The following is a 23,784-nucleotide window of genomic DNA, read 5'->3' on the forward strand; positions in this document are numbered from 1 at the left end:
TTAGTATAAATCTCAGTAAAACACATTAAAGCTGGTTGTTGTTTGGTTTCTCCATCTGAGCACACTTGGTTTTAACATGTACTAATAATTTATTTGCTATATTTTTACTAGGAGATTGACCAGCTATGTTTTTCTTCTTGTCATTTAGCTTGCTTTGTGGTGTAGCACACGCATTACTTATTGCTCAGTCATCTGAAGCAAAATTGTCTCTTTTATGACGTCTAAGATTCTTTTTGCTCTTTTCATGACAGAGTTATCTGCAGTAAAGGGTAGACGTTCAGTTACCTGTGCAGTAAAAACTCTAAAATATTCATGCAAATATTTTTTTTTCCAACAGCTAACACTATAATATATTCAACTACACTGCTGCTGGTGCATTAATCATAATGTATGTAGTTTCTTTTTGACAAAAAAAAAAAAAAAAAAACGGACTGGAACGCAGTGCTGCAAAGAAGTGATGAAATGCAGATTCCTGCTGCAAATTTTGCCATCGATTGAAATCTGCGCTCGCTCCGTTTTCTGCTGACTGGAAAAAACCCCCCCAAAAAACAACCTGCAAATAATACACAATCCAGGCACAAGCGCTTGATCGCCTTTGAGATTGAGTCGGTGTTCATCATCCTGCAGCTGTGTGACACGCAGACGCCTTGTCAGAAAGGTGAGCTGAGACGTGGCTGTGCTTTGACACACAGATGCTGCACATTGATTAGGCTTATTTCCTCCTGCAGAGCAAGCTTCAATCCTTTCAAAGCCAACAATGTGAACATTGCTGGAAAGAAAACTCGTCAGCGTGGTTGCGAGCAACAAATTAGTTGCCGCTCCTGCTTTCCGCCAACATTTCTTTTGAACAAGCAAAAATAAATAAATAATAAAAAATGAAAAACGTCTCTCCCTCAGTTGGGAATCATCAGATTCCTCAATGTGTGCATGACTGCAGCACTCTCTCCCTCTCTCACCTTTCTCACACGTGTCTCCTCCGTAGCTTGGCAGGCAGAGGCAGAGGAATGAATCAATCTTGTCGACGCAAGTTCCTCCATTTTCACAAGGCTCGGACTGGCAGTCGTCGACGTCTGTGTGGAGGGGAGGAGAAAAAAAAAAGTAGCAGGAATAGACAAGATTCAGATTTCATTAGGCTTCAAATTAGACATAATGTATTCTGCTCATGTCTGGTTTACAGAGAAAGGACCTGAAAAAAACAAAAAAAAAAAAAACAGCATTGCAATTCAGATTCCGAAACAAAATGAGCCGGTGATTAGTTCTGCCTTAAATAGTAAAATGTGTCCATGTTGGTGAGTACATCATCATAATTCAAACAGGATGTGAGGGGAATACAAACAGGCTAATCTCCCCCCCCCCCACTTTTATTGTTTGTGCTCATTCTCTTGTAGAGGAAGGCACTTTGAGAGGCTTTGAAGTGTTATTATGTCTGCAGAGCCTAATGCTTTCTTTTGCATATTGTCTTTATCTACAAGTAACGGCATGAGAGCAACATGTCCGCCTCTATACGTTGCTATACGTTAATTCAACGACAGTGCTGTCGTAAATTTTGTTGTATGACTCAGCAGATCAGTCTGCACCCAGCTGAGGGTCGGGGCTGAGCCCCCTCTCGTTCCGGCAGATGCCCCCCTGCTGAGGCAGCTGCTCTACAGTGCAGCGAACGCTCGGGGCAAAATCAAGGCAGGGAAAGACAGTATTTCTCTGCAGAGATCAATAGAATATCACTTTATAAAAGTAAATAGATGTCTTCTCTCTGGCACAGCACACAATCACCAGGGCTGAAGAAATTCATTTAATTTCAAAGCAAACGTAAAAGAAAAATATAGCCATCTACCGGATCAAATTTACTTTCCAACATTCTAATGGTTTCTTGGTTTGAAGCAACAAAGAAAAAAACAAAAACAAAAAGGGGCTAAGCAGGAAAAAGGTCAACAGCTGTGAGAAGCTGAATGTGTTCGACAGATCAAACCAGATTGACCTTCAGCCTCATCCAAGGCATCCACATTTCATCATTAGACACTGAGCGCAGGCAGCAGCAGGACATCAATATTCACACAGAAGACTTTAGGCTCACACAGAGCAGAATGCACAGTTCTAATATAAAGGCAAGTGACATTATTATATAAAATAACATTTTAAGCCTTTTGTCTTTGTTGAGTTGATTTAGTGTTAATCCGACAGATAAATTTGACATTTGTGGTCGTTCATCTGGTTTAGGTAAAGCTTTAACTCCTTAAATTGATATAAAATCGCTCAATATTTGCATTTCTGCTGTAAATCCAATGCAAACTGATTAGAGATTCTAGATTTATATTTTGCTCTTACGAGTTGTGTAAGTTACAGCTCACGTGATCACATAACAGAGTCTGTAAGGACAGCTACCGATCAGGCGTACGCTCTTCCTCGCTGAGCTGCTGTTGGTCTGTCGGGTTGCATGTGGATTCCTACGGAGCTTCAGCTGGATGCTTCTGATCTTTGTCTTGCTGGAAAATAAATGTTCTCCATTTGCAGATGAGAACAAATTGTCTTCCAGTATTTCCTTGTATTTTGCCTGTAGCATAAAGCGTTGATTGCAGCTCTTCATACCGCAATCACTCGAGACACAATCACTGAGCTTAGCTCCATTTCACTCATCGTGAGACAACGGCAGCTGGATGGACCTCTGTTGAATTAGGTCAGTCACTTTAAAGAGGGGGAATACGTATGTAATCACTTATTTTAGGCGGAGTATTTTTTTTATTCATTTGTCATTATTTTGTAGAGATAAGTTTCCACTTTGACAGAAGAGATTTTGTTGCATTTTGTTGCTCATTACTGATATGGAAATGCAACAAAAAGAGTAAAATCCAAGGTTGTGAATAGTTTTTATAGGCCCTGTATATCTTTGTGGTAACCGTCTGCCAGAAATAAATTGAATACAGATCCAATAAAAAGCAGTTCTTTTCTAAGGATGCCGTCGTGCGTTGAAACAGACCTAGTTTTCCCTTTTATGTAGAAGCTCTTTACGCCGTAGTGATTCATCGATAATGTTCCACGACTTAAACAACAACAACAACATTTTTCTAAGGATGATCGTTTGCTGAGCTGAAAATTTCTAAAAAGCTGCAAAACTCCAAAGAAGTTCTGCAGCTTTTCTGCAGTTCTTCAGAAAAGCTGAAGAACTGCAGATGAAAACAGCCGTAAAAGATTAGAGGTGAGACTGGCTGCTTTGAAGCTTAAAGAAACAGAACAGCTCAAAAATTAGAACTACTTTAAAGCTATATACACACCTCTGAAGAGTCACCATGTTGTTGACCTAAATGAATAATAAGACAGCAGCAAGTAAACCCTCCGGGTGTGGAATAATTGTCTAGCAATGCATTAGACGCAATTTGAATGTTTCTACAACCGAATCAAAATCGATTCGTTTATCATTTTCAATCATGATCATTAAAGAAGCTATTGTTTATTTCTCAAGGGGCAAGAGATCAATTCAACCTTAAATATTTAAGAAACTCTATCAAATTTTTTTGAGTGTAATGGCAAGTTGTGGAAACGAGTCAGAGCAAGCAGACATTTGAGCCAAACTAGGGCAGGCATCAAGAAGCAGAAAAAGAAAAACAGAAACCTTTATGTAAACTCTGAGGTTTAAGTTTGAGGAATCCAAATGATCGTCCTACTCTGACAGTCTCATAACCTTGAAGCCTCTCCTCCATTCCAGGGGGGAGCAGCGTGGCCTTTGACCTGCCAATCATCCGTTGGAGAGCCTTGTTTCATTATGTAAGGGCTGACGCGCTGAAATCATGTCAAACTGTGTGTTCGCTTGGAGTGCGCGTGTGTGCGCGCGCGTCTCACCCACCGATCTCACAGTTCTCTCCAGCGAATCCTTGGGGGCAGTAGCAGCTGTAGCCCGTCCCCTGAGGAAGGCACTTTCCTCCGTGCAGACACGGGTTCGTCACGCAGGGCTCCACCTCAGCTAAACGAGACACAAGAGCACGAGAGACGGAGTTAATTAGCAATCCTGTGAACGGGTGGTCAAATAGATCCAAGCCGGTCATTATTTTCCTGTTAATCCTGGATGATTAGGAGAATTTTGATGCGAGATCAGTTTATGAAGCAGAACAAAAAAACAAAACAAAAAAAAAAAACCCACCCCAAATAGTTCATCATCGGTGCCGTTCGCCCAAAAACACATATTCCCTCCCCATGTCTGCTCAAACGGATCCGGAGCGCATCAACCCCGCCGTCCGCTCACAGCCACCGTTGTCATGGTTACCACATAGAAAGCGAGCCTTGGCTAGCTCCGCCAGGCGTAGTGGGCAGCGTGAGAACTTCAGACATTAGCCATCCTGAACAGAAATGAGCAGACCTCCCGCTGAGTGCTTCATTCATCCCCTAAATGTCTGCGTGTGTGTGGTCGCCCCCCCACCCCGCGCCCCCTTCTACAAACACAAATTTCCATATCAATGGGCCAGTCACCACGTGTTTCCCTCCTGATCCGCTCATTATTGCAACTTAAGGTCTTTGGAAAGCTGTGGCTCATTCAGGCTGGGCATAAAAAAAAAAGCTCAGTTGTGGGGAGTCTTTGTTCCTCCAGCTCCGTCTCCGACACTGAAGGCTGCTTTCCGGAGGAGGGGTGAGTGGGGGGCAAGCTTGTCTGTTTGGGTTTGGTGCGGGGTACAAAATAAAAATAAAAATAAAAACATAATTACTTTGGCTATGGTTTGCCCTGAAACTAAACCCAATTTTATGCATGGTACAAAAATGATATAATTGTTTTAATAGATGAAGCAAAATCAAATTCTTGTTTTCAAAATTGACTTGAGTTTGGCTAAAAACAAAAAACAAAAAAAAAAAAGGAAAAAAAAGAAAAAACTCAACGAACATGAAATAATTCATAAAATATTCACGACATGATGAAAGTACGTAAACTTCTCATGGGCACCATATCAAACTACATCACTGCTGCATAATTAATACATCCTACTACTCTTATCCGCTGGCGTCAGGAGCCGAAAAACATCCACGTTACGTCAGCCCCGGCCAGCGCATCAGTCAAGGTCGTCGCCCATCCTGACAGACACATCAGCTGTTATGGCGGAAGAAGATTTATGAAAGAGCTCGTGTGAGCGCTGGGTAAACCTTGCAGGATTTGGCCGTTCATTAAAGCGAGTGGTGCAGAAAAATCAATATTCTCTGGGAGGAGCTGACAGAGCGGCCTGCGCACCAGCAGCAGCCCAAACGACGTCAACAACGAGCTAAAGGCGGCGGCGTCCTGATAATAAGTCAACATATGATCTGCATTTGGAGAGTGATGAAGGTGAGAGCTAGCACACAAAAAAGGGTGACAGCAAAACATAAAAAAAACCTTCGATGCAATATAAAGTTACGGAAATAAGCTCAGGTCAGTGGAAATGTGAGAGTCGACGAGCTGCCGAATGTCCTGCAATCCAACCGGAGGTCTCTACTTTCAGTTCGCTCTCTGCAATTGAACCAGCTGAGGAAACGCTCTGTCGTCCACGCTGACCGTCACCAGCGTCCAAACTCTCCACTCACAAGGGCCTGAACAACAAGCGCTGAAGTTCACGAAACAGAAGCAGAAGCTGGCAGTCATTATTCAAGTCCAATCTCCTGCATCCTTTCACTTTTGCTGCTGGTGTGGCAAAGACATCAGCGTGTGCGTGTGTGTGTGTGTGTGTGTGTGTGTGTGTGTGTGTCTGTTCACGGCCCTCTATGGCTCCAGGGTCTCTCAGTCAATCAATCAGCCCTCATACCGAGCCCCAGCAGCCCAGATGGTTGCCCTCGGCTCCTTTGTCGATACAGTTTACAGCTGTTCTCCATCTGCAGAGTTCTCTCTCTCCCTCGAGCAAGGGTTTCAAAACGCCTGCTGCAGACATGAGCTGCTTTCAGAGGCAACGAAAATACATCAGTGTGAAAATGTGCGATGGCATCATGCCCACGGGGGTAGGGGAGGGGTTCTTTAAAACACCCAGAGATGGGATGTTTTGTGGATCTGCTCTCATTATCAAGCAAGTAATATGTAGTAAACCAGGTGGCCGGTTCGGCGCTCGGCTGAGACGTCGTCGTGCAAGCAGACTTAATCGTGGGTTTTTTTTTTTTTTGTCTGGTGGCGTCGACTTGTAGTGGAAATAAAAGGCTTGCGCCGAAGAGGTGGGGCAGCGGAGCGGGGAGTATGCTGAATAAATCAGCCAATGGCAAGGTCAGAGAAAATGAAAAACACAGACTTAAAGGAAGATACTGCTTTCTTTTAATGACTGGGACCAAGATGAATATCTTTTTTATTTATGCAGACGGACATGCTGTAATGGACGATCGTTTTCACACAAAGCAACTTCAAAAACAGCGTGTCTCGCTGGGACATGTGTTGTCTGTCTCGCTGGCATCATCGCAGTAAGCTAAAAAACAGAGATTATGATCAGACGGTGGAGAGAAATTTTTATTTTTCCCATCTGAAACCCATTTTTCCTGAGGTCATCCTTCCTCCTACCCATTTAATTCAGGTAGTGGTTAAAATAATTCACTGACACGTCATCTGTTTTTATACATTAAACACACTTGACTTTTTGCAGGCATGTTTTGCACAATCCTGCAGAGGATATTCCTACACATTGTTTAAGCTTATTAAGTGAAAACTAAATAGTAAAGCCAAATGTAATCTAAAAATACATCTAAGGAATGTGACGGCATGTTGCCAGCGTCCAAAACATTAGACTATATTAGATCCTGATAAGCTAGAATTCATTGATACCTCTGGGAGATTTGTTTCTAGATTTTTAGGTCATTAAAAAAAAAAAGAAATACCAACATGTTTCTTCTGACTGGCAGTAATATCGAGGCTTTAATTGGCCTCGCCAGAGTCCTAACTTAAATCTGATAGAGATTCATATTCAAAGTGATGCTCAGCAATTGAGATGGCTGTATTTAGGTGCAACAACAAAAATATTTTTTTTGTCATTGTTAAGAGGGGTATAAATGATTTTTAATAACTTAGTTTAATAGAAATCACTTGTAAATTAAAAACACTGCATCTTTTATGTTGCTTTGTTGTCTTTTCAGATATGCAGGTTTTTTTTTTTTGTTACCAGAAACAAACTGATGAATTTTAGGTTTAAAATTGAAACCTAAATCTGCCAGGAATGATTTCAGCATAAATGTAAACTTGGTCAAAAACAGCAGAATTTAAGTGCAAAGTGTGAATTTGCTTCCAAACTATGCTTTTAGTCCACACTCGTGTTGTGATGCTTTATTTGTGAAGCATTTTTATACCTCGAAAACTTGGGCTGGAAATTTGCAAAAGAAGAAAAAAAGAAAAACGGTAGACGGTAAACAGACCACCACCTGAAGGCAGATGACTCAAGAGGTCAAAGGGCAGATGTTTCCTCCAGCAGTTTCTGAGGACCAAAATCAGAGCTAGCAGACAAAAGACTCCCTCAGTGTGTCAGAAAATAAACTTCCCATGATCTAGATTTTACAAACAAGTTTTCAGAGTCTGGTTATATTTGTTCAGAAAGCAACGCTTTTGTTTCTTTTTGTTGATTTGTTGATGTTTAAACTACTTTAAATAAAGTAAAAAAAAAAAAAAAACCCTACATTATCCAACAGAGACAAGAATTAGCCAAGTTGCCCAACTTTGGATTAGTTGTTTGTGGTTTGATCTTAAATCGTAAGTTATGAAACAACAGCATCTCTGACTGTGAACCTTTGTTTTGGGGATGCATCGGACACATTCACTCCATGAGGCGAGGTCCACCACATCAACACTGAAACAAGCATATGACTAGCATATGTTGCAGCCAAGCATAATGTCTAAAATCAGACTCATGCTTACCTGTTGGACTGACAGTTGTGGCGCTGATGTTGCCTCCTTCTCCCCGGACGCTGTCTTCATCCGAAGCACCGGGTAAGATGGTCCCTGATCCCACAGCGTGGGACCAAGCGGACTCCTCGTCATCCTGGGGCCCCAACAGAGACAGCGGATACTCCAGAGAGCCATTCGCCTTCTCCTCTAGGACAAAGGGAAAGGATGCTAGGGAGTCGTTGGAGTTGTCCTTGACATTTGCCTGAAGTGAGGGAGCCAATCCTGTGGTTTGAGTCTCAGTGGTGGAGTGGGAAGAGGTTGGTGGTGGTGATGGAGTCAGGGTTGGGATCTGGGAATAGGATGGGGAGGAGGAGCTGCTTGGAGGTGAGGAGGAGGAGGTAGAGGCGTGGGATGGGGATGGGTGGGCAGGTTGAGACTCTAACAGGGACTCTGGTGATGGAGAGGAGGATATGGGTGGTGAGGGTGATGCAGTTGGAGAAGGAGAAGATGACAGAGTTTGAATTGTCTCCTGTGGGGTAGACAGAGAGGAGTTTTCGGTCGCCGACAGCGTGGTCTGGTCTCCGGCTGTAGAGGAGTCGTCCTCAGTCCCAGCTGCGGTCGTCTCTGTGGTCACCAGTGGACTGGTGGCTGTGGTTGTGGTGGACTGTCCTTTTCTGTAACCCCTCTCTCTGGATCTTTCTCTGGATCTCTCTCTCGGTTTACCGTCAGCCGGTCGCCGCGAGACTTGAATCTCCCCTTTTGCCTCTGCGCCGGTGATTTCGCCACTCCCCTCCTCCTCTGCTTTCCCTCTCTCCTCTCCTCTTCTTCTGTCTTCTCCTCTGCTCTTATCCTCCCCTCGGTGTTTCTTCCCCCTCCCTCTTCCCCCCCTGCCGCTGGCCCTGGAGGTCACAGTCTCCGCTCTCTTGTCTGCCAGCTTGGTCGTGGTCTCCATTTGGACAGTGATCCAGGTTTCCTTGCTGGAGACTTCAGGTGAAGAAGAGCTGGAGGGAATGAGGGTGTGGGTCTCTGAGCCTGTGAACGTCTCTGTTGTCAGAGAGTCACCAGAGGAAGTCAGAGTGGATGCTGGGTGTGTGGGAGAATCTTCTCTGGATGGTGCAGACGCTGCAGGGGGGCTGCTGAACCATGAGCTCCCCCAGGAAAATAGACCTGTGCAATAACAGAGGCAAAAGACGAAAATAAGACTTTGTGAAAATATTTCCATCACTTGAATGCTTCCAGATTTCGTCAATCTACAACCACAAACTTTGTGTGTTGGCATTTTGTGCGACGGGCCAACACGAAGCGGTGAAATATTAATAATTGTGAGGAAAATAGTATGTCAATTACAAAACACTGTATGTAATTAGACACTAAAGGGACATTATGGGTGCTTCACCCAGCCATAATCAATTTTAAATCAGGTCTCCTTATTGATTTTCACCATCCAAGAGGAAATTCTAACTTCAGAATTGACATTTCCAACTTTGAACTTGGAAATTCTGACTTTTAAGGACACAAACACACCAAAAATATTGTTTAAGTTTCCAAAGAGCTAAATCAGCAGATCAAACCATCTCTGTCCGGTGCCAACATGCAGTGTACACCTCTGTTGAACTCCTGAATAATGTTTGAATATCTGTAAAAGGCTGCATTTCACTGCATCTCCAGAAATGACTCTGGAATCAAGTGTGAAGGAAACTTGGATTTGTCAAAGTAAGTCATATTCATGAGTGTCAAAAGGACAACTATGCACTTTTTAAATTAGCGATTGTGCCCAATGTTGACGGTAGCCGTGAGGCCTGCCGTCAATCGCAGCTCGTTAAGACTCCTACAGAAGAGGCAGAAAGGTCAGCGTGACTTCAGTTCGCCGGCACTCTTCAATCCTACAGCAGTTTGCGCTTTTCTGTCCGCACTGAAATCCTCTGCTCCTTTATTTACTGCAGCGATGCCTGCAAGCATTTTAGCTGGCTTAACACCCTATCTGGCACACTCTGCATGTACCATCTAAAACATATCCTTTGGATATTTCAGACCTATTTCAGCTGGAAACCACTCCGGCGCCACAGTATCTACCTGCAGGCTCTGAGGTCGGAGAGGCTGCCGTTTCTTTGAGGCATGTTGAGAAACACCATCGCGTAGTGTTGGACTCTAAGCTGCAACTACACTGTTTAATAAAGTAGGGAAATAAAACTGTGGCGATGTGGAAGAGAAGGTGAGTAAATCTCCCAATGCTAAGATTGTGCACCATCAGCATCTATTAAAAATCATATCAGTCTCTTTTTTATATTTATAAGTCTCAAGTCGATCAAAAGTATATTTGTCCGTTTCTCTGAAGAGTAAATTATCTTTTTGAAATCAGAAAATACAAATGAAACCAGGAGTTTACATACACCAAATAAAAAGACACATTTTTTCTCCACATTTTGTCTGAAGTTAACTTAAATCAGACTAAACTTTTCGTTTTAGGTTAATAAACTACAAAACTGTTTCTATTTGCTAAATGCCACAATACTGAGAGAAAGAATATGTCAAATGTGTTTATCAATGACATCAGAATCAGAAGTTTACATATATTTCCTCAGCTTTCTGTAACACTGGGTTTAAACTGGATGACATGGGTCACTCTTTTCAGATCTACATTCTCCGTAGGATTAAGATCAGAGCGGTGTGATGATTGCACTGAAGCATCAACTTTGTCGACAATAATCCACTTTGCTGTCGCTCAGCTTTATGCTTCGGCTTGTTGTCTATTTGGGAGACCAAGCTGTGTCCAAGCCTTTAGATTTTGCTTTAATATTTCATGGCCTTTCCTCCTCCTGATGCCATCTATTTTATGAAGTGGACCAGTTCCTCCTGCATCAGTAATGAAGTCCCACAACATATTTCGAAATTGGGGTGGTGCTTTTTTCCTCCAGATGTAATGATGGTCAAATGGTTCTACTTTAGCTTCACCAGACCTCAGGACATGTCTCCAGATACAATAGTATGATTAATAATTAAGTAAGAACACATAAACTCTGGAAGAGTTGGAGATTGAAAGTCATGGCTGTCTTCGTCTGATAAGGATTTTATCAAATGGTCTCTCTCTGGAAAGGTAAACTCACAGTTTATGTACATAATTGGGATTTAATTGAAAATCTACCTTAATCATAGATAATGGGATTATCCTTTGAATTAAAAACAATGCAACTGAATTATTGCCTACGTTCTATCACAGATAAAAAACCCAATAACCTGATTTTGAAGTTAGTGGTTGTAATGAAAGAAATGTGAAGCTAAAGGGACATAAATCTTTCCACAAGACAATGCATCATTCGTGTGTCAGACTAATCTGTTAAAATCCTCTTCTTCCAACTTTTACCTGAACTCAGAGAGTCATTTCCTAATCTTGGTGCTTGGGGCCACCTGCCCTGCATGTTTTAGATGTTCCCTCACTTTAACACGTGCGGTTTAATTGGACAAATTACTCTCGCAGCATGTTGTAAAGTTCAGAGGAAGCCTTTTAATGACCCCATCAAGTCTTGTGAAGCAGAGCAACATCCAAGACGTGCACAGTAGTGGATCTGAAGGACCATGATTTGAAAAAACCACATTAGCTCGTTTAAAAAAGAGAAGAGGAACACAGTTTCTCCTCTCATGTTCTAGTCCCTCTCCACAGGGATGTTATGAAGCGTCAGGAAGAGATCCCCAAGTAAAAATGTTACAGATAAGCTGCATGAATTCAATCTAAATATTACAATGTTTGGAACAATCACACAATTTTTTTTATGTTTTTGCATCAGTGGGGAAATGTGTTTAGACCAGAAAAAAAAAAAAAAAAACTTCTCTGCTGACTTCTAGCTTTAACCTCCTCTGCTTCTGCACCTCCAGGTGCATTTGAGGACAAAAATATCTTTTAAAATTAGATCCATTTTTAGATTACACACAGAGCGATGTTGGAAAGAGGGCATGAGGGGGGGCCCAGTTTAGGAAATGAGTTGAGCCTGCTGTGGCCCTGTGAAAAGTAAACCCCTTCATCCTCAACACAGCAGAGTCCACTTACAGGTCTCAGGCGGTCCTGGTGTGTATTTGGAAAAACTTGAACTGATTAAAATGTGCAGACAACCACACTGGTGTGTGTGTGTCTGAACAGGCTCCAACCAGCTTGTGGTTTTAAAAGTGTGACAATTGTATTTACCAGGAGAAACCGGGCTGGGATCTTTTTGCTCGTCGTGTGTCTGTTTCGTTGTAATCTCTTCATCATGTCCGCTCGGGGCTTTGGTTCCTTCCTCGTCATCTGTTCCCATCAAATAGTTCCAAGGTTTCCAAATTGACTTCACAATTTTTGTGATCGCCTGAAGAAGTAAACAAACTGTGATGAGTTATGTGTTGAAGCTTTTTCAGATGTTCGATTAGAAATGAAACCGACTTTTTTCTCTGTGGGTGTTGGGAGAGCAGGAGGCTGCAGAAACTCCCCAGAATCGGGCCCGGGCTCCGGCAGCTCCCCCCAGTCGAAGGAGCTCTGTCCTGGGGTCATCTGAAGGGTCACAAACGACTCTGAGGCCTCAGAAGACCAGGGATCCAAAGCTACGAATAATCACAGATGTAGTTACTCACACCTGGTTTCAATGTTAAAAATTCACACCTCCACAGTATTTAAGGCCCACATTTTTCATTGTTCCTGGTTGGTTTCTGCTGCTGATCTTCACCTGGTTTCTGTGTTGAATTTTTTCACGTCCTTCTGCAAGTTTGAATGTTTTCCACACTCCAAGAATCTATCGATATCCCATTTATACATCTCTGGAAAAACTAAGAGGCCCACTGCACTGAACCCCATTAAAAACCTCGTGGTTATTCCACCAAACATTGATTTCTGATCTGAGTTAAAACATTAGCATTGTTGTGTCTAAATTAATATAAACTTGTTTTCTTTGCATTATTTGAGGTCTGCATCTTTTTTGTTATTTTGACCATTTCTCATTTTCTGCAAATAAATACTAAATTTTTGCTTGGAATTTCGGAGACATGTTGTCAGTAGTTCATAGAATAAAAGAACAATGTTCATTTCACTCAAACATTTACCAATAAAAAGTAAAATTAGAGGAACTGATTTGTTCTCACCACCCAAGCATGACAGTTCATTGATAGTTTCTGTGACCGTCCTCGCAGAATTTGCAACACAAATCAATAAAAGGCTGTAAATAAACAGTCACTCTTATTTTAAAGCGAGAAGGCCATAGCAGAAGACAATCCTCTCAATTTCCTCCTACTGTCGCCACATGTTTGCTCAGGATTCGAGATTGTTGCAAAGTCAAAGACTTGATGCAATCAGCTGGCCTTTTTTTCCAACTGCCTTATAAAACGATTTTATTAGATTTATAACTAGGATCAAACTGAAGGTATATCTGAATCTGTTTACTATGTAGTGTCACCACTATTTAAATAAAAGAGAAATGAAAGACATTTAATAAGTCCAAAATATCATTGAAAAGTTAATTTACCAGTAATTCTGCTCACAAAGTACTTAATCAAAGTTGTGCAGTTATTTCAATTATTTATTACAAAATCATTCCAATAAAATCACTGGAATGATTTTATTTCCATTAACACTGATGATTATAGATGGCAGCTAACAAAAAAAAACAAAACAAAAAAAAAAACACAGATGCAGTTTCTTAGAAAAATTAAGAAAAATGAAGTGGCATAATAAAAGAACAACAAACGCTGTTTTCAACCCAGAAAAATAAGCCTGGACAATGTCTTCCTACTCAAATTCCCTTGAGACTCATCTCTCTTTATCCTGGCATATCCTGGTTATGAAAAGTGATATTTATTTTTAAAAATTATAGCCGGCATGTATAAAGTTGTAGCTCGGCCACGGCAGCAGAGGAAGTACACAAATCTATTCAGTCCATGTCGGCCACGCTTCCAAAAATATTGAGGAATTAAAGTTGGAGCAAGAGGAAACTTTAAGACATTTTATTGTAGGCAAGGATTTAGTGATCCTACTGAAGCTCACAATTTCTGGTAAGCTTCATAGCGTAGCTTCCTTCAAGATCAAGCTGGTGCATTGCACACGACAAAGCAAAATGTTAAAGAAATCAGGTTAGTTGTAAGCTATATTCATCGGAAATATATGATTGAAAAACATCACACTGCACCAAATCTGATAGATGAGTTTCAGTTTTTGAATTGGATGCAAGAACTGTTAAACAAAGCAAATGTTGCAAACTGCTGAGGTCTGAGTACAAGATCTCAAACTTACAGGTTCTGTTATTGGACTCCTCTTCTTCGATGTCAACCAGTCCTGTCCAGTTGGACACAACCGGTCCAACTGGGCTGCTGCTTTCAGAGGAATCTATATGAAAGCAAAATTAAATCATCACTCACTACCACTTTGTAGTTTGTTTCTGCCGCGTCTGACAAGCTAAGTAATTGGCTGATTCGAGACCCAGGCTGTAAATGGATGTAAAACCTGTGAACGTGGCGGTTTGCTGTGTCGTCACGTTGGAGCTTTCAGTCTCTGCAGAGTCAGCATCACCTGTGAGATAGCTCCAGGGCTTCCACAGGGAGGTGTAAATCTCAGAGACGGAGCCTGTATCCTTCACTTTACCTGGGAAAGAAGTTAAAGAGCCGTTTCCTTACATCCATCCTCTAAATACCTAAAAGCTCAGTGTGTTTGGATTTAGCTAAAAAAAAAAAAAAAGGCAGCATAATTCAAGGCAGATCGTCTCGACATCTTGGCATTTAAAATTTCCTGTCCTCTGTCTCTTTCTCCCGTAGTGACTGTCAATCCAGTGGTTTCTTGGATACACAAAGTGGGGATCAGAGATGAGTGTTGCCGTAGTTACGCAGATCAGCAATTACTTTTATTGTCGTTTTTATTGCGCTAATAGCAGACGAGGCTTCAGTTAGAAGTGATATGCTCCTTTCAAACCGAACACTCCTTTCTGTCGACATTTTATGCAAAGTTGATAGGAAGCAATGTTTTCAGCAAATATCCATATTCAAATATAAATGTTGGTTCTCCTCACTATACATTGTCATAACAGCTGCCGTTAATCCAGCCAGCAGATTCCTTTACATGATGAAACAGTACCTCTGTAGCAGTAGGCGTCGTATAGCGCAGTGGTGTTGTCATCAGTGGCGTTGGGCGTGACGGTGTGGACGCCCGGCTGACTCCCGCCGCATTCTGGGCGGGGCCAGGCGACGGGGTAGCGGACGCTGCCGTCAGAAAGCCAGCCCGGGGCGCAGCTGTCCAGACCGGCCCGCCACGCCAGGTGAAGCTGCCCTACGGTGGCCAGCTGGCCCCCGAGGGACACGCAGCGGTCTGAGGCTGAGGACAGCGAGAGCCGGCCTGGAACCGAGGTGTGAAAGACTTCGCCTGGTGGAGACAGGAATATGACATTAATAAATCAATAAAATTGTACTTTCATGCAACTTGGTTACAAACATTTAACGATTAACATTCGAGGCCGTTTTGAAGCCGAGAACCTAATCGGGGCTTGGTAACATTGATGAATTTATTCTTTGACTATAAACGGAGAAATTTTAAGCTTTTCTCTACCGTAAAAACAGAACACCTGAGTCACGACTATCATAAATTAAAACACACCTCTAGTTTAGTCTCCAAGCCAGGTCCTGCAGGCTCATGTGGGGTGTAGTCAAAGGAGGAGCAGAATAGTTCAGTTTTTGGCTTACTGTGTGATATCTAATTTTTTTTAAAACTGTAAAAAGTTGCTGTAAGCTTTGTCAAATCAAAAGCGAAAATTTGTTTCAAGTCTGACATTAAAAGCCTTAACATCAAGTTGTTATTTTTACAACTAACTCATGCTTTGGACTGATGCTTGCTGTCTTCCAATTGACTCTTCACAACAAAGCAGATCTCTGACACTGCTGGAAATAACTCTTTACCCAAAAGAAAACCAAAAACAAGCTTATTAATGTCTTTTTCCTGAATTTAGTGAAGGTGAAAAGAAAGAGAAAATGTTTTATAAAACACTTTATCCCTACTGTGGCGCTCTGATGTTGCAACAGAATGTGATGCAAGCAACCGTATGAAAGCCAAAGGCTGTGACAGGTTTTGATGTGTTTCGTGTGTGCGTGTGTGTGTGTGTGTGTGTGTGTGTGTGTGTGTACCATCGAGTTCTTCTGCAAAACAGTACACATCAAACATCTCTTTCGGGTCTCTCTTCCCATAATTCCTCACTCCGGCAGAGTACTCCTTGTGTCCATAGCAACCCAGCTCAGGCAGCTGGACCGAATATCTGTGGACATGAACATGTAGGAGTCATGAATGGGTGTTAACCTTGTTATTTAGCGCTAATAATAGGAAAATAACAGCTTAAATGACTCATGAACATTTTGCTGCACACAGGTTTTCTCAGCCTACATGGTAAAGGTTTTTTTTTTTTTTCTCTCTCGCTTTTTCAAATTGCGATTTTAAAATGTCAGTAAATAATTTCTTATCTGTATTCACATTTAAAGGGCACAGGATTTGTTTGTATTCTGGAATGATTACGAGCGAAGAAATGGCTAATGATTACATGACAGCGATGTAGATGGAGGGTCAAAACAGAAAGTCAGAGAAATAATCGAACTGGAGGAGAGAAATAAAGAGGTTGTATAAAGGAATAAGAGAGAAGTAGAGGCTATTTTAAGGAATATGGGAAACAGCTGATCTCGTTCGATTAAACGTGAAATAAAATCTGCGAACCAGATTTACAAATAAGCCTGTTTTAAGCAGGGAATGGTAGTTGCTCACACTGAGACTGAGATTTCCCTGATTCACACTTTCTCGTGCCACATTTCCAGGCTTTTACACGGTGAAAAACAAACTCACAAGCTATCACGCTGTGGTGAAAAGCAGGAGCCTCGCAAGCCCCATTTAGAAACAAGATAGCTGCGCTGCAAAGGAAAAGGTTTCGTACCAATCAGGAGCAAAGTGAGAAAATATCCGCTGGCTTGTTCATTAAAAGTCTTCCACCAGAGTTATCACCTCTAAATAACTTCAACAATCACAAATAAATTAGATTTTCCAGCCGAAGTCACAGCATTTCAACTCTGCTGTACAATATCTGATTTTGTAGTCAGAGCAAAGAACATTTAAGGTGTTTAGTTTCTAAGTTTTATTGTCCACAAACTCTTAAAGAAGCAGCAAAGTAGCATTTATTCAAAAATGTAGTGGTGCACTGAATTATCTGAAACTATAAGCTTCATAACTCTAGCATTGCATCATCAAACCAGGTAACATACATATTAAAAATATATAATTTGTTTATTTCCATAAAAACATTGCATGCTTAGTTTGTTGTTCAACATGAAAAAAAGAATCTAAACATTTATAAAGAGTTTGTTTCTGGTGTTTTATTTTGAAATAAACTGATTAAGATAGCTGTGCATATATTAAAAAATAAATAAAAAAAGTTTTCCATGTTCCCCTTCTACAACGCACCTGGACTGGCACATTCACCAGGCCTCTCTAGAGCATGTTGACATGCTGAAGAGGTAATTTAGCTCCCTGAATTCAGCTGAGTTGCAGCAGTAACTCATCTAAAACACGCCAGATTCAAGCCCTCGAGAGCTGGAGATGGAAACCACTTAGGGTAAAAAAAAAAGAAAAAACAGCAACACGTGGACATGAAATTGGGATGAAAAATTTGCAAAGGACTAAAACGACCGAGAGCCAAGAGTAATTATTGATTCAGCCCTGGTTTAGCACATATTCAGGGGGAGGACAGCAAAATGTGTAGGTGATATTAGCTTTCTGATTTGCATGCATATTAATTGCATTGTCAACCCAGTCTCTCAAAAATCTCCCTTAATTACAATATTTGGCTTTAATTTCATTTTCAGCCGCGGTTGTGGCACCCGAAAATAATCATCTATTTAATTAACAGATGCATCAGTAATAAAAGCAATCATTTGTTTATTATTCAACAGGCATTACGACTAGAGTGTGGCTATCGGGCGGGCGGTCGTGCCCTCACCGGACAGTCTGATCAGCCAACCATCCAGCCGAACAGCTGGCCAAGCCGTCACGGTACGCCGCCCACAGCTGGGCCGGCGACGCCATCCGAGCCGAGTTTTCCTGGCAGGCTCGCTGGGCCTCGGCGAAGGAGAGGGCATAGCGAGCGTTCGGAGCCTGGTAGTGAAACACCACTCCTAACACACGGAGACAGACACAGGTGGCAACAGTGACTCGCTTCTCCTCGTTTGACAGATTCACCAGCTCAGGTTTTGAATCAATAAACACGTGGAATGAATCTGTGAGCACATCAGTGCGACTGCAAACAGATCAATCCAACATAATGTGTGTTTTGGGGGGGAATACGCCACATTACATGCACTCTGCAAAAATGCTTTAATTAAATTATTCATTATTCAAGAGCAGAACAAGATAACCGAAGCAGCGCAGGCACGGAGAGCACCAAGTTACATTAACTTAGGCACTTAGTATTTTACATTAATAATGTAAAATCTGTACAATTATCTGCTCTGTATGAACACATTCAGAATAAATGAATTAGGTTAAAGCGGCCTGCCGTGTCTGTCGCATTTCTCCTCAGCCTTCCTTTGTGGAGCCTAAACCCAGAGAGCGGCTGCGACGCTTACCGGAAACCAGTAGGGGGACAGCGTCCCTCTCATAGTCACCGTCCACCACAGCCTGACAGTGGTAAGTGCCTGAGTCGCTGGTACGGAGACTGGAGATCTCCATGGTAGCGTTCAGCGGATTGGCAGCGTATCCTGGCAGCGCGACACGGCCACTGAAAGCCTTATTCACCTTGACTACGTCACCTTTGGCGCACACAGACAGAGAGGGTTCTTCATTACAAATGCTTACTGGGATTCTGTAGGGTTTAGAAGCAGAACGGCTTTAAAAGAGTCCGACATAAAATGAGAGTATCGTCTTCTGTGTAAATAATGAATACAATATGAACTTCTGATGATGTGATTATATGTGTTGCATCAACATAAAGTAGTGCATAATTATGACTTGGAAGAATTATGATACATAGCTTTAATTTTGTTTATTTTTTTAACTACCAAAACAAATCTATCAATTGTTCTCTTTACAACTACTGTCTTGTTTAAAGCTTGCTACAAGTCATGAGGGAGACACAGCAAACGAAAGTGATCTGCTCAGACGTGAACAAAATTAACTTTTTGGCCCACTTGAAAAATGCTGTAAGGAATAAAATTAAAATTACTAATAAAAACGATACATTTGGATTATTTAATCTGAATACATTACAATATGATTGAGGAATTTTGCGCATATAAACACATGCACAAAATGCAGGCTCTAAAAAGCACTGACTAAAACAAAAGTGAAAACAAATACACCCGTTTTTTTTGTTGTTTTTTTTGCGTTAACCCAGCGGCCATTGAGTGAGAGTTGGATTGCTGGTCACCAGCCCATCAGAGCGCACACAACTTTAGAAAAACAATTAATCATTTTACCTTCATTCACAATTATGCACTACTTTGTTTCGAATTATCTTACAGAAGAACAATAAAATACATTGACATTGGGGGTTCAATATTTTTGTAAACCATGAGCCCAGTTTGCTTTATTAAGCAGAGAACATGTGGTGATGTGTTTGATGTGTTTCGGAGTTTGTCTCCAAATTGATCAGCAGATTCTCACTGAATGATGAAAGCTGCTGGGATGAGCTCTTAAAATGTCAGTTTCCTCAAAATCTAAACCTAAGGTAAAACTGAATCTATTTGGATGTTATTTGCTCCCAGCTGTCAAGCTGTAAACTAAGTCTCCCCCTTGTGAATATTCAGGTTTTCATCAAAAAAACATCTGCCAGTGCAGCTCCTGAAAGCTGTGAAACTGACTTAAATCTGTAAAACAACGAAAAACACCAAAAGATAGTGTCAAAGAAAACAGTGGGTGGACTGAAACCTTTGATCTGTGCACATATCTGGTGTAAATAAAATATTTAAAAAAAAAACAGTTTATTTCGTGGAGGATTTTTGAAGTGTGGTTCTGTTAGGTTCATATAAACAGATTATCTTTACAACAAACGACTGCGGGTCGGTGAAATATTGTCTTGGATAAGTGACTGTAACAATGTTTGACGCCTCATCAATTACAGTTATTTTAAGGAGGTAGATGCCCTCCTAGTTTTGGACTCTGTCTTTGGTGAGCCATTATCTTCAGGCACCATTACATCTTACACCAAAACTGTTGTCTGTTACCTCTAAGACATTGACATCTCATAAGCCACTAATAAAAATGCACAATTTTAAAGAAAGCATTTCTTACCTTTAGCTGAAAGTACTGTCTGCTCCAGAGGAGCGCCATGCCCTCCCGCCGGTGGCCTGGTGTGAGTCCACAGCAGGTGTGGAGGCCGGTGGGAGGAGCTGGTCCTGAGGGTGAAGACACAGGGGAGGACAGCTTTGCCTGCGAGCATTTGCTGGACTGTAGGATAGGTAATCCTACTCATGTTAACTATGGAAGAGGCTGCACCTGAAAAAGTAAACAAAAAGTAATTATTACTTTTATGGAGCGTGTAAAAAAAAAAAAACATATGAAATGAAGTAAAATGTAAATACATTTTAGATTTTTTTTTTTTACCCGGCCAATCAGTGAACAGAAGCAGAAGTCGTGAATGATGACGTTGATTTTCTGCACCTTTTTTTTTTCTTTTAGCAAAGACCTAATGTCTTTTTGCCAACCGCCAATCAATTTCAAGAAGAAGAAGAAGATTTAGTAATGGCGGCGGAGAAAGTGAACGAAGCCGTTCATTCCGTGTTGGTCACACTTCCAAATATTGAATTAACATTAACAGCTTCTTATCGTCGAACCGCCGCGTTACGTACGTAATAATTACCCAAATGTTAGCAATTGGGTAAAACTTAAAACCTCTCCACTGCCCACGTCTTCATGAAGCAATCGTTTCTCTATAGCAGAGAGCCCGTACTCTCTGTACGAAGCAAATTAGCGCAGATCAAAGGGATTATTTTTAGTTTTGAGCCAATGTGGGACATAGATTAACCTGTCAGATAATGGCTCCAGGCGGACACCGGCATCCTCATCATGACTAAACAGATTTTAAAGTCATTCAGTCACTCATACCCCAGATGCCTGCATGAAACACTTTTATGTATGCACACTTTTAAATTGCTGAGTAAGGTTGCTATAGTAATGGGCGCCTGCCAATTTTAAGCTTTTTTGGAGTAATTCTATGAAATTTGGCTCCCCCCCTCTCCCCCCTCCCTGGTCCAACCATGTCATCTCCATCCAGTCCTAGAACTACAACCTACAGAAAAAGTCTTGCAGAAGATATTTCATTATTCTTCAAATTTTTCAAAAACTTATGATTTATCTTTGTGTCATGAGAGCCAACTTAAACCAACTCCTTTAGCAGCATAAAGAGTAATGTAAAAAAAAAAGCTAACATGACTTTTAAAAAACAGTCTTGCAGAAAATCACAGACAGAGAAACTGAATCCCACAGAGTTGTTTTCATCTGCATTTAGATTGGGGCTTTCACAAGCTGACCCCCCAGGGAGGCGCTCTGTCAGCAGACGACGCCCTGTTGCCTCCCTTTAAATCACATGTAATCATAACAATCTCAAAAGAAAAACACAGAGCCCCGGCGCAGTAACAAGCAGGAATGATGCAGGGGAAAAACAATGCAGAAACCAAGACAGGTAGCACGACAAGCGTAGCTTCGCGTTGTGATTACAATTAGAGAGAGAGACCAATAGAAATCAAGGACAATCTTGTAATTTCTTTATTTTCTGTCGGTTACCAAACGACAACCTTCATCAACCTGCAGCACATTTTTCTCTTTTCTGTGTCTTAGTCCTTATAATAAAAAAAAATAATCTGGAGCAGGTAGGAAAAGCCAAACATGATGAACTAGACTTTGCTTTTAAATGAATAGTAGACTGTAGTAGATATTAGTTATGCATTTGTAATCTTCCCATGTAAGCCTTTCAAGAGCATGTACTGTAACCCAGTTGTGTCTATAAAGTGAAAAGATGAGGATGCAGTAATTTCTTTTGATTTTACAGTAACATTTCCTTCAACTTTCATTTTTCTTTAGGTTGTATTTTGAATGTTATTGCTAAACCGCTCGCTAACTTGCAGAATCAGGTCATATTACTGAATCTCAAGAGCTTTATATCCAAGAGGCACTGGCTCTTTTTACATTTAATCCTGTTATTCACCTGTTCTCAATTAACCCATTCAACAACATGCTCCTCTAGACATTTATTTTAAATATTGGTTACTCTTTCTTTTGTCACTACCGGCTTTGTGAGACCTACAAACTTCAGACGAGCTAGAATTTGTCATGAAATGCGTATTTTACAAAATAATGCACTGAATTAAATCCATTCTTCATTTAAATTCTGCTTTCGTTTGTCAAATGTCATTTCCATGTGCTTTCCTTTCTTTTGGCCGTAATCAGTTCCTGCTGCAAATGTTAACATAAGTCCCGGTTGGAAACCTCTGCTTTAATTCGCTGCATAAAACAATTGTCTGGTCCGTCCACTTTTGTCCTTCAACAGAAACAAAACAGAACATGATTGAATGTGGAGAAGAACCACTATCTGTTGAGGGTAATGATTAAATGTAGCAAATCAGAGATGCAGGTGCAGTTCAATAACAATCCCAGGCTGAAGAGCACGATGCATGCCAATTTCAGAGAAAGTAATTAAAGCCAAGAACTTATCTGCGCCGCTGTCAGCCAGCGGGCTGCATGAGGTACAACAAACCTGTAATAATCCAGCTGCAACCTGCAGCTCTGAGATTTTCCGCCTTTTGTTTCGTAATCAGAAATTTTCAAACATAATTGTGACGGAGCAGATGTTTGGCTAAATGGCTCTGGAGGCGCTCCAGGCTTATTCCTGCGAGCTTGTTCGCCAACATCCTCTGCATGTCAGCTCTCGCAGTGTTCATATTAATGCAAAAAAATGTGTTTATTTTGTAGTGTAAAGCACTTGTTTTGTATTCCGATCCAGCTCTTCCACTTTTCCTGTCGGTATCACCGAGAACAGCTGTGTGCAGACATAATTTTTACATCCAACCCTGGCAATGAGGAGACTAAAATATGGAGGGGAAAAGACTGAGGACTCACCAGAGCCTGAAGAGAGCAGCAGCATGAGAGCAAAAAAGATCTGATGCCCAGCTGCAGTCCGACTTAACACCATCCTGGACCTGCTGAGAGAGAGAAGAAAAACAAGACGGATGGGAAGGAAAACTGAATCAGAGGCGCTGCACCCAAACACAAAACGCATGTGCTGTTGTAACTTGCAAGAAAATATTTATGTTTATGCACACCATTAAAATTAGTTTTTATTTCAAGACCAATATGAGCTCTGAACGAATTGTGACGTCGGAATTTGTTAGGATCCAGAAACATTTGGGTCTCAGCCCAGAAATAGTTACATTTTCATACAAAAGCAGAAAAAGAACAACTTTCACCATTTCAGTATGTAATGACATTTAACTTTGTTTAAAAAAGTCAATTATTAGTCATTTCACATAACTAAAAACGACTAATATCCTCATTTTTATCCTCTTCATAAAAAATATTTAGTACTTCTATAAAACATTAATACATACATCTTTTATCATTTTACAAAGCCAATCTTCTCAAAATTGCTGTGGAAATAAATCAGGCACTGCTTTAGATGTTTATTTATTAACAGAATATGACATCAGGATGCAAGCGTACATGCCACCCAATAATAATCATGTCATCAGGCCAAACGTTGTGCTGATTCAGTCTGATGTCTGTGAATCTGGAACTCAAGCTGTACATATAAATCCTAACTTTTAATTCAAGCATGAAATGAAAGCATTTCAGATAAACATGCTAGTCTTACAGACTTTGTCACCCAAAGCCTCTGAAATGGTTTTGAATCTTTTTTTCAGACTGATAGATGTTAACGACTCTGTTTCTCATCTGTTGGGGCGTGGTGCGTTGCTTTTTAAGACCTTTTAGTCTGCATCCTTCAGCCAGACAAGTCGTAATTAAGTGATTT

General features: G+C 41.2%; 1 protein-coding gene across 3 annotated transcripts in view; it reads right to left on the reverse strand.

Annotated features, from left to right (window-relative positions):
• LOC103153533 (neurocan core protein-like) overlaps positions 1-23,784 on the reverse strand; it is a 45,143-nt gene that overhangs the window by 5,797 nt on the left and 15,562 nt on the right. For 2 of the 3 annotated variants that reach the window (XM_007574479.2, XM_016662016.1), the window contains exons 2-14: positions 22,875-22,957; positions 20,052-20,255; positions 18,389-18,571; positions 17,764-17,938; positions 15,914-16,041; positions 14,874-15,158; positions 14,250-14,387; positions 14,040-14,132; positions 12,204-12,361; positions 11,973-12,129; positions 7,826-8,962; positions 3,836-3,952; positions 957-1,070 (exon numbers count right to left, since the gene is read on the reverse strand). In XM_007574479.2, coding sequence (XP_007574541.1) covers positions 957-1,070; positions 3,836-3,952; positions 7,826-8,962; positions 11,973-12,129; positions 12,204-12,361; positions 14,040-14,132; positions 14,250-14,387; positions 14,874-15,158; positions 15,914-16,041; positions 17,764-17,938; positions 18,389-18,571; positions 20,052-20,255; positions 22,875-22,947 — 2,962 coding nt within the window. In that variant the 5' untranslated portion in view covers positions 22,948-22,957. The remainder of the gene's footprint in view (positions 1-956; positions 1,071-3,835; positions 3,953-7,825; positions 8,963-11,972; positions 12,130-12,203; positions 12,362-14,039; positions 14,133-14,249; positions 14,388-14,873; positions 15,159-15,913; positions 16,042-17,763; positions 17,939-18,388; positions 18,572-20,051; positions 20,256-22,874; positions 22,958-23,784) is intronic. The other variant, XM_007574480.2, reaches the window with a different exon arrangement.

This window comes from Poecilia formosa, unplaced genomic scaffold (assembly GCF_000485575.1).
Source record: "Poecilia formosa unplaced genomic scaffold, Poecilia_formosa-5.1.2 Scaffold354, whole genome shotgun sequence".
Lineage (NCBI taxonomy): Eukaryota > Metazoa > Chordata > Actinopteri > Cyprinodontiformes > Poeciliidae > Poecilia > Poecilia formosa.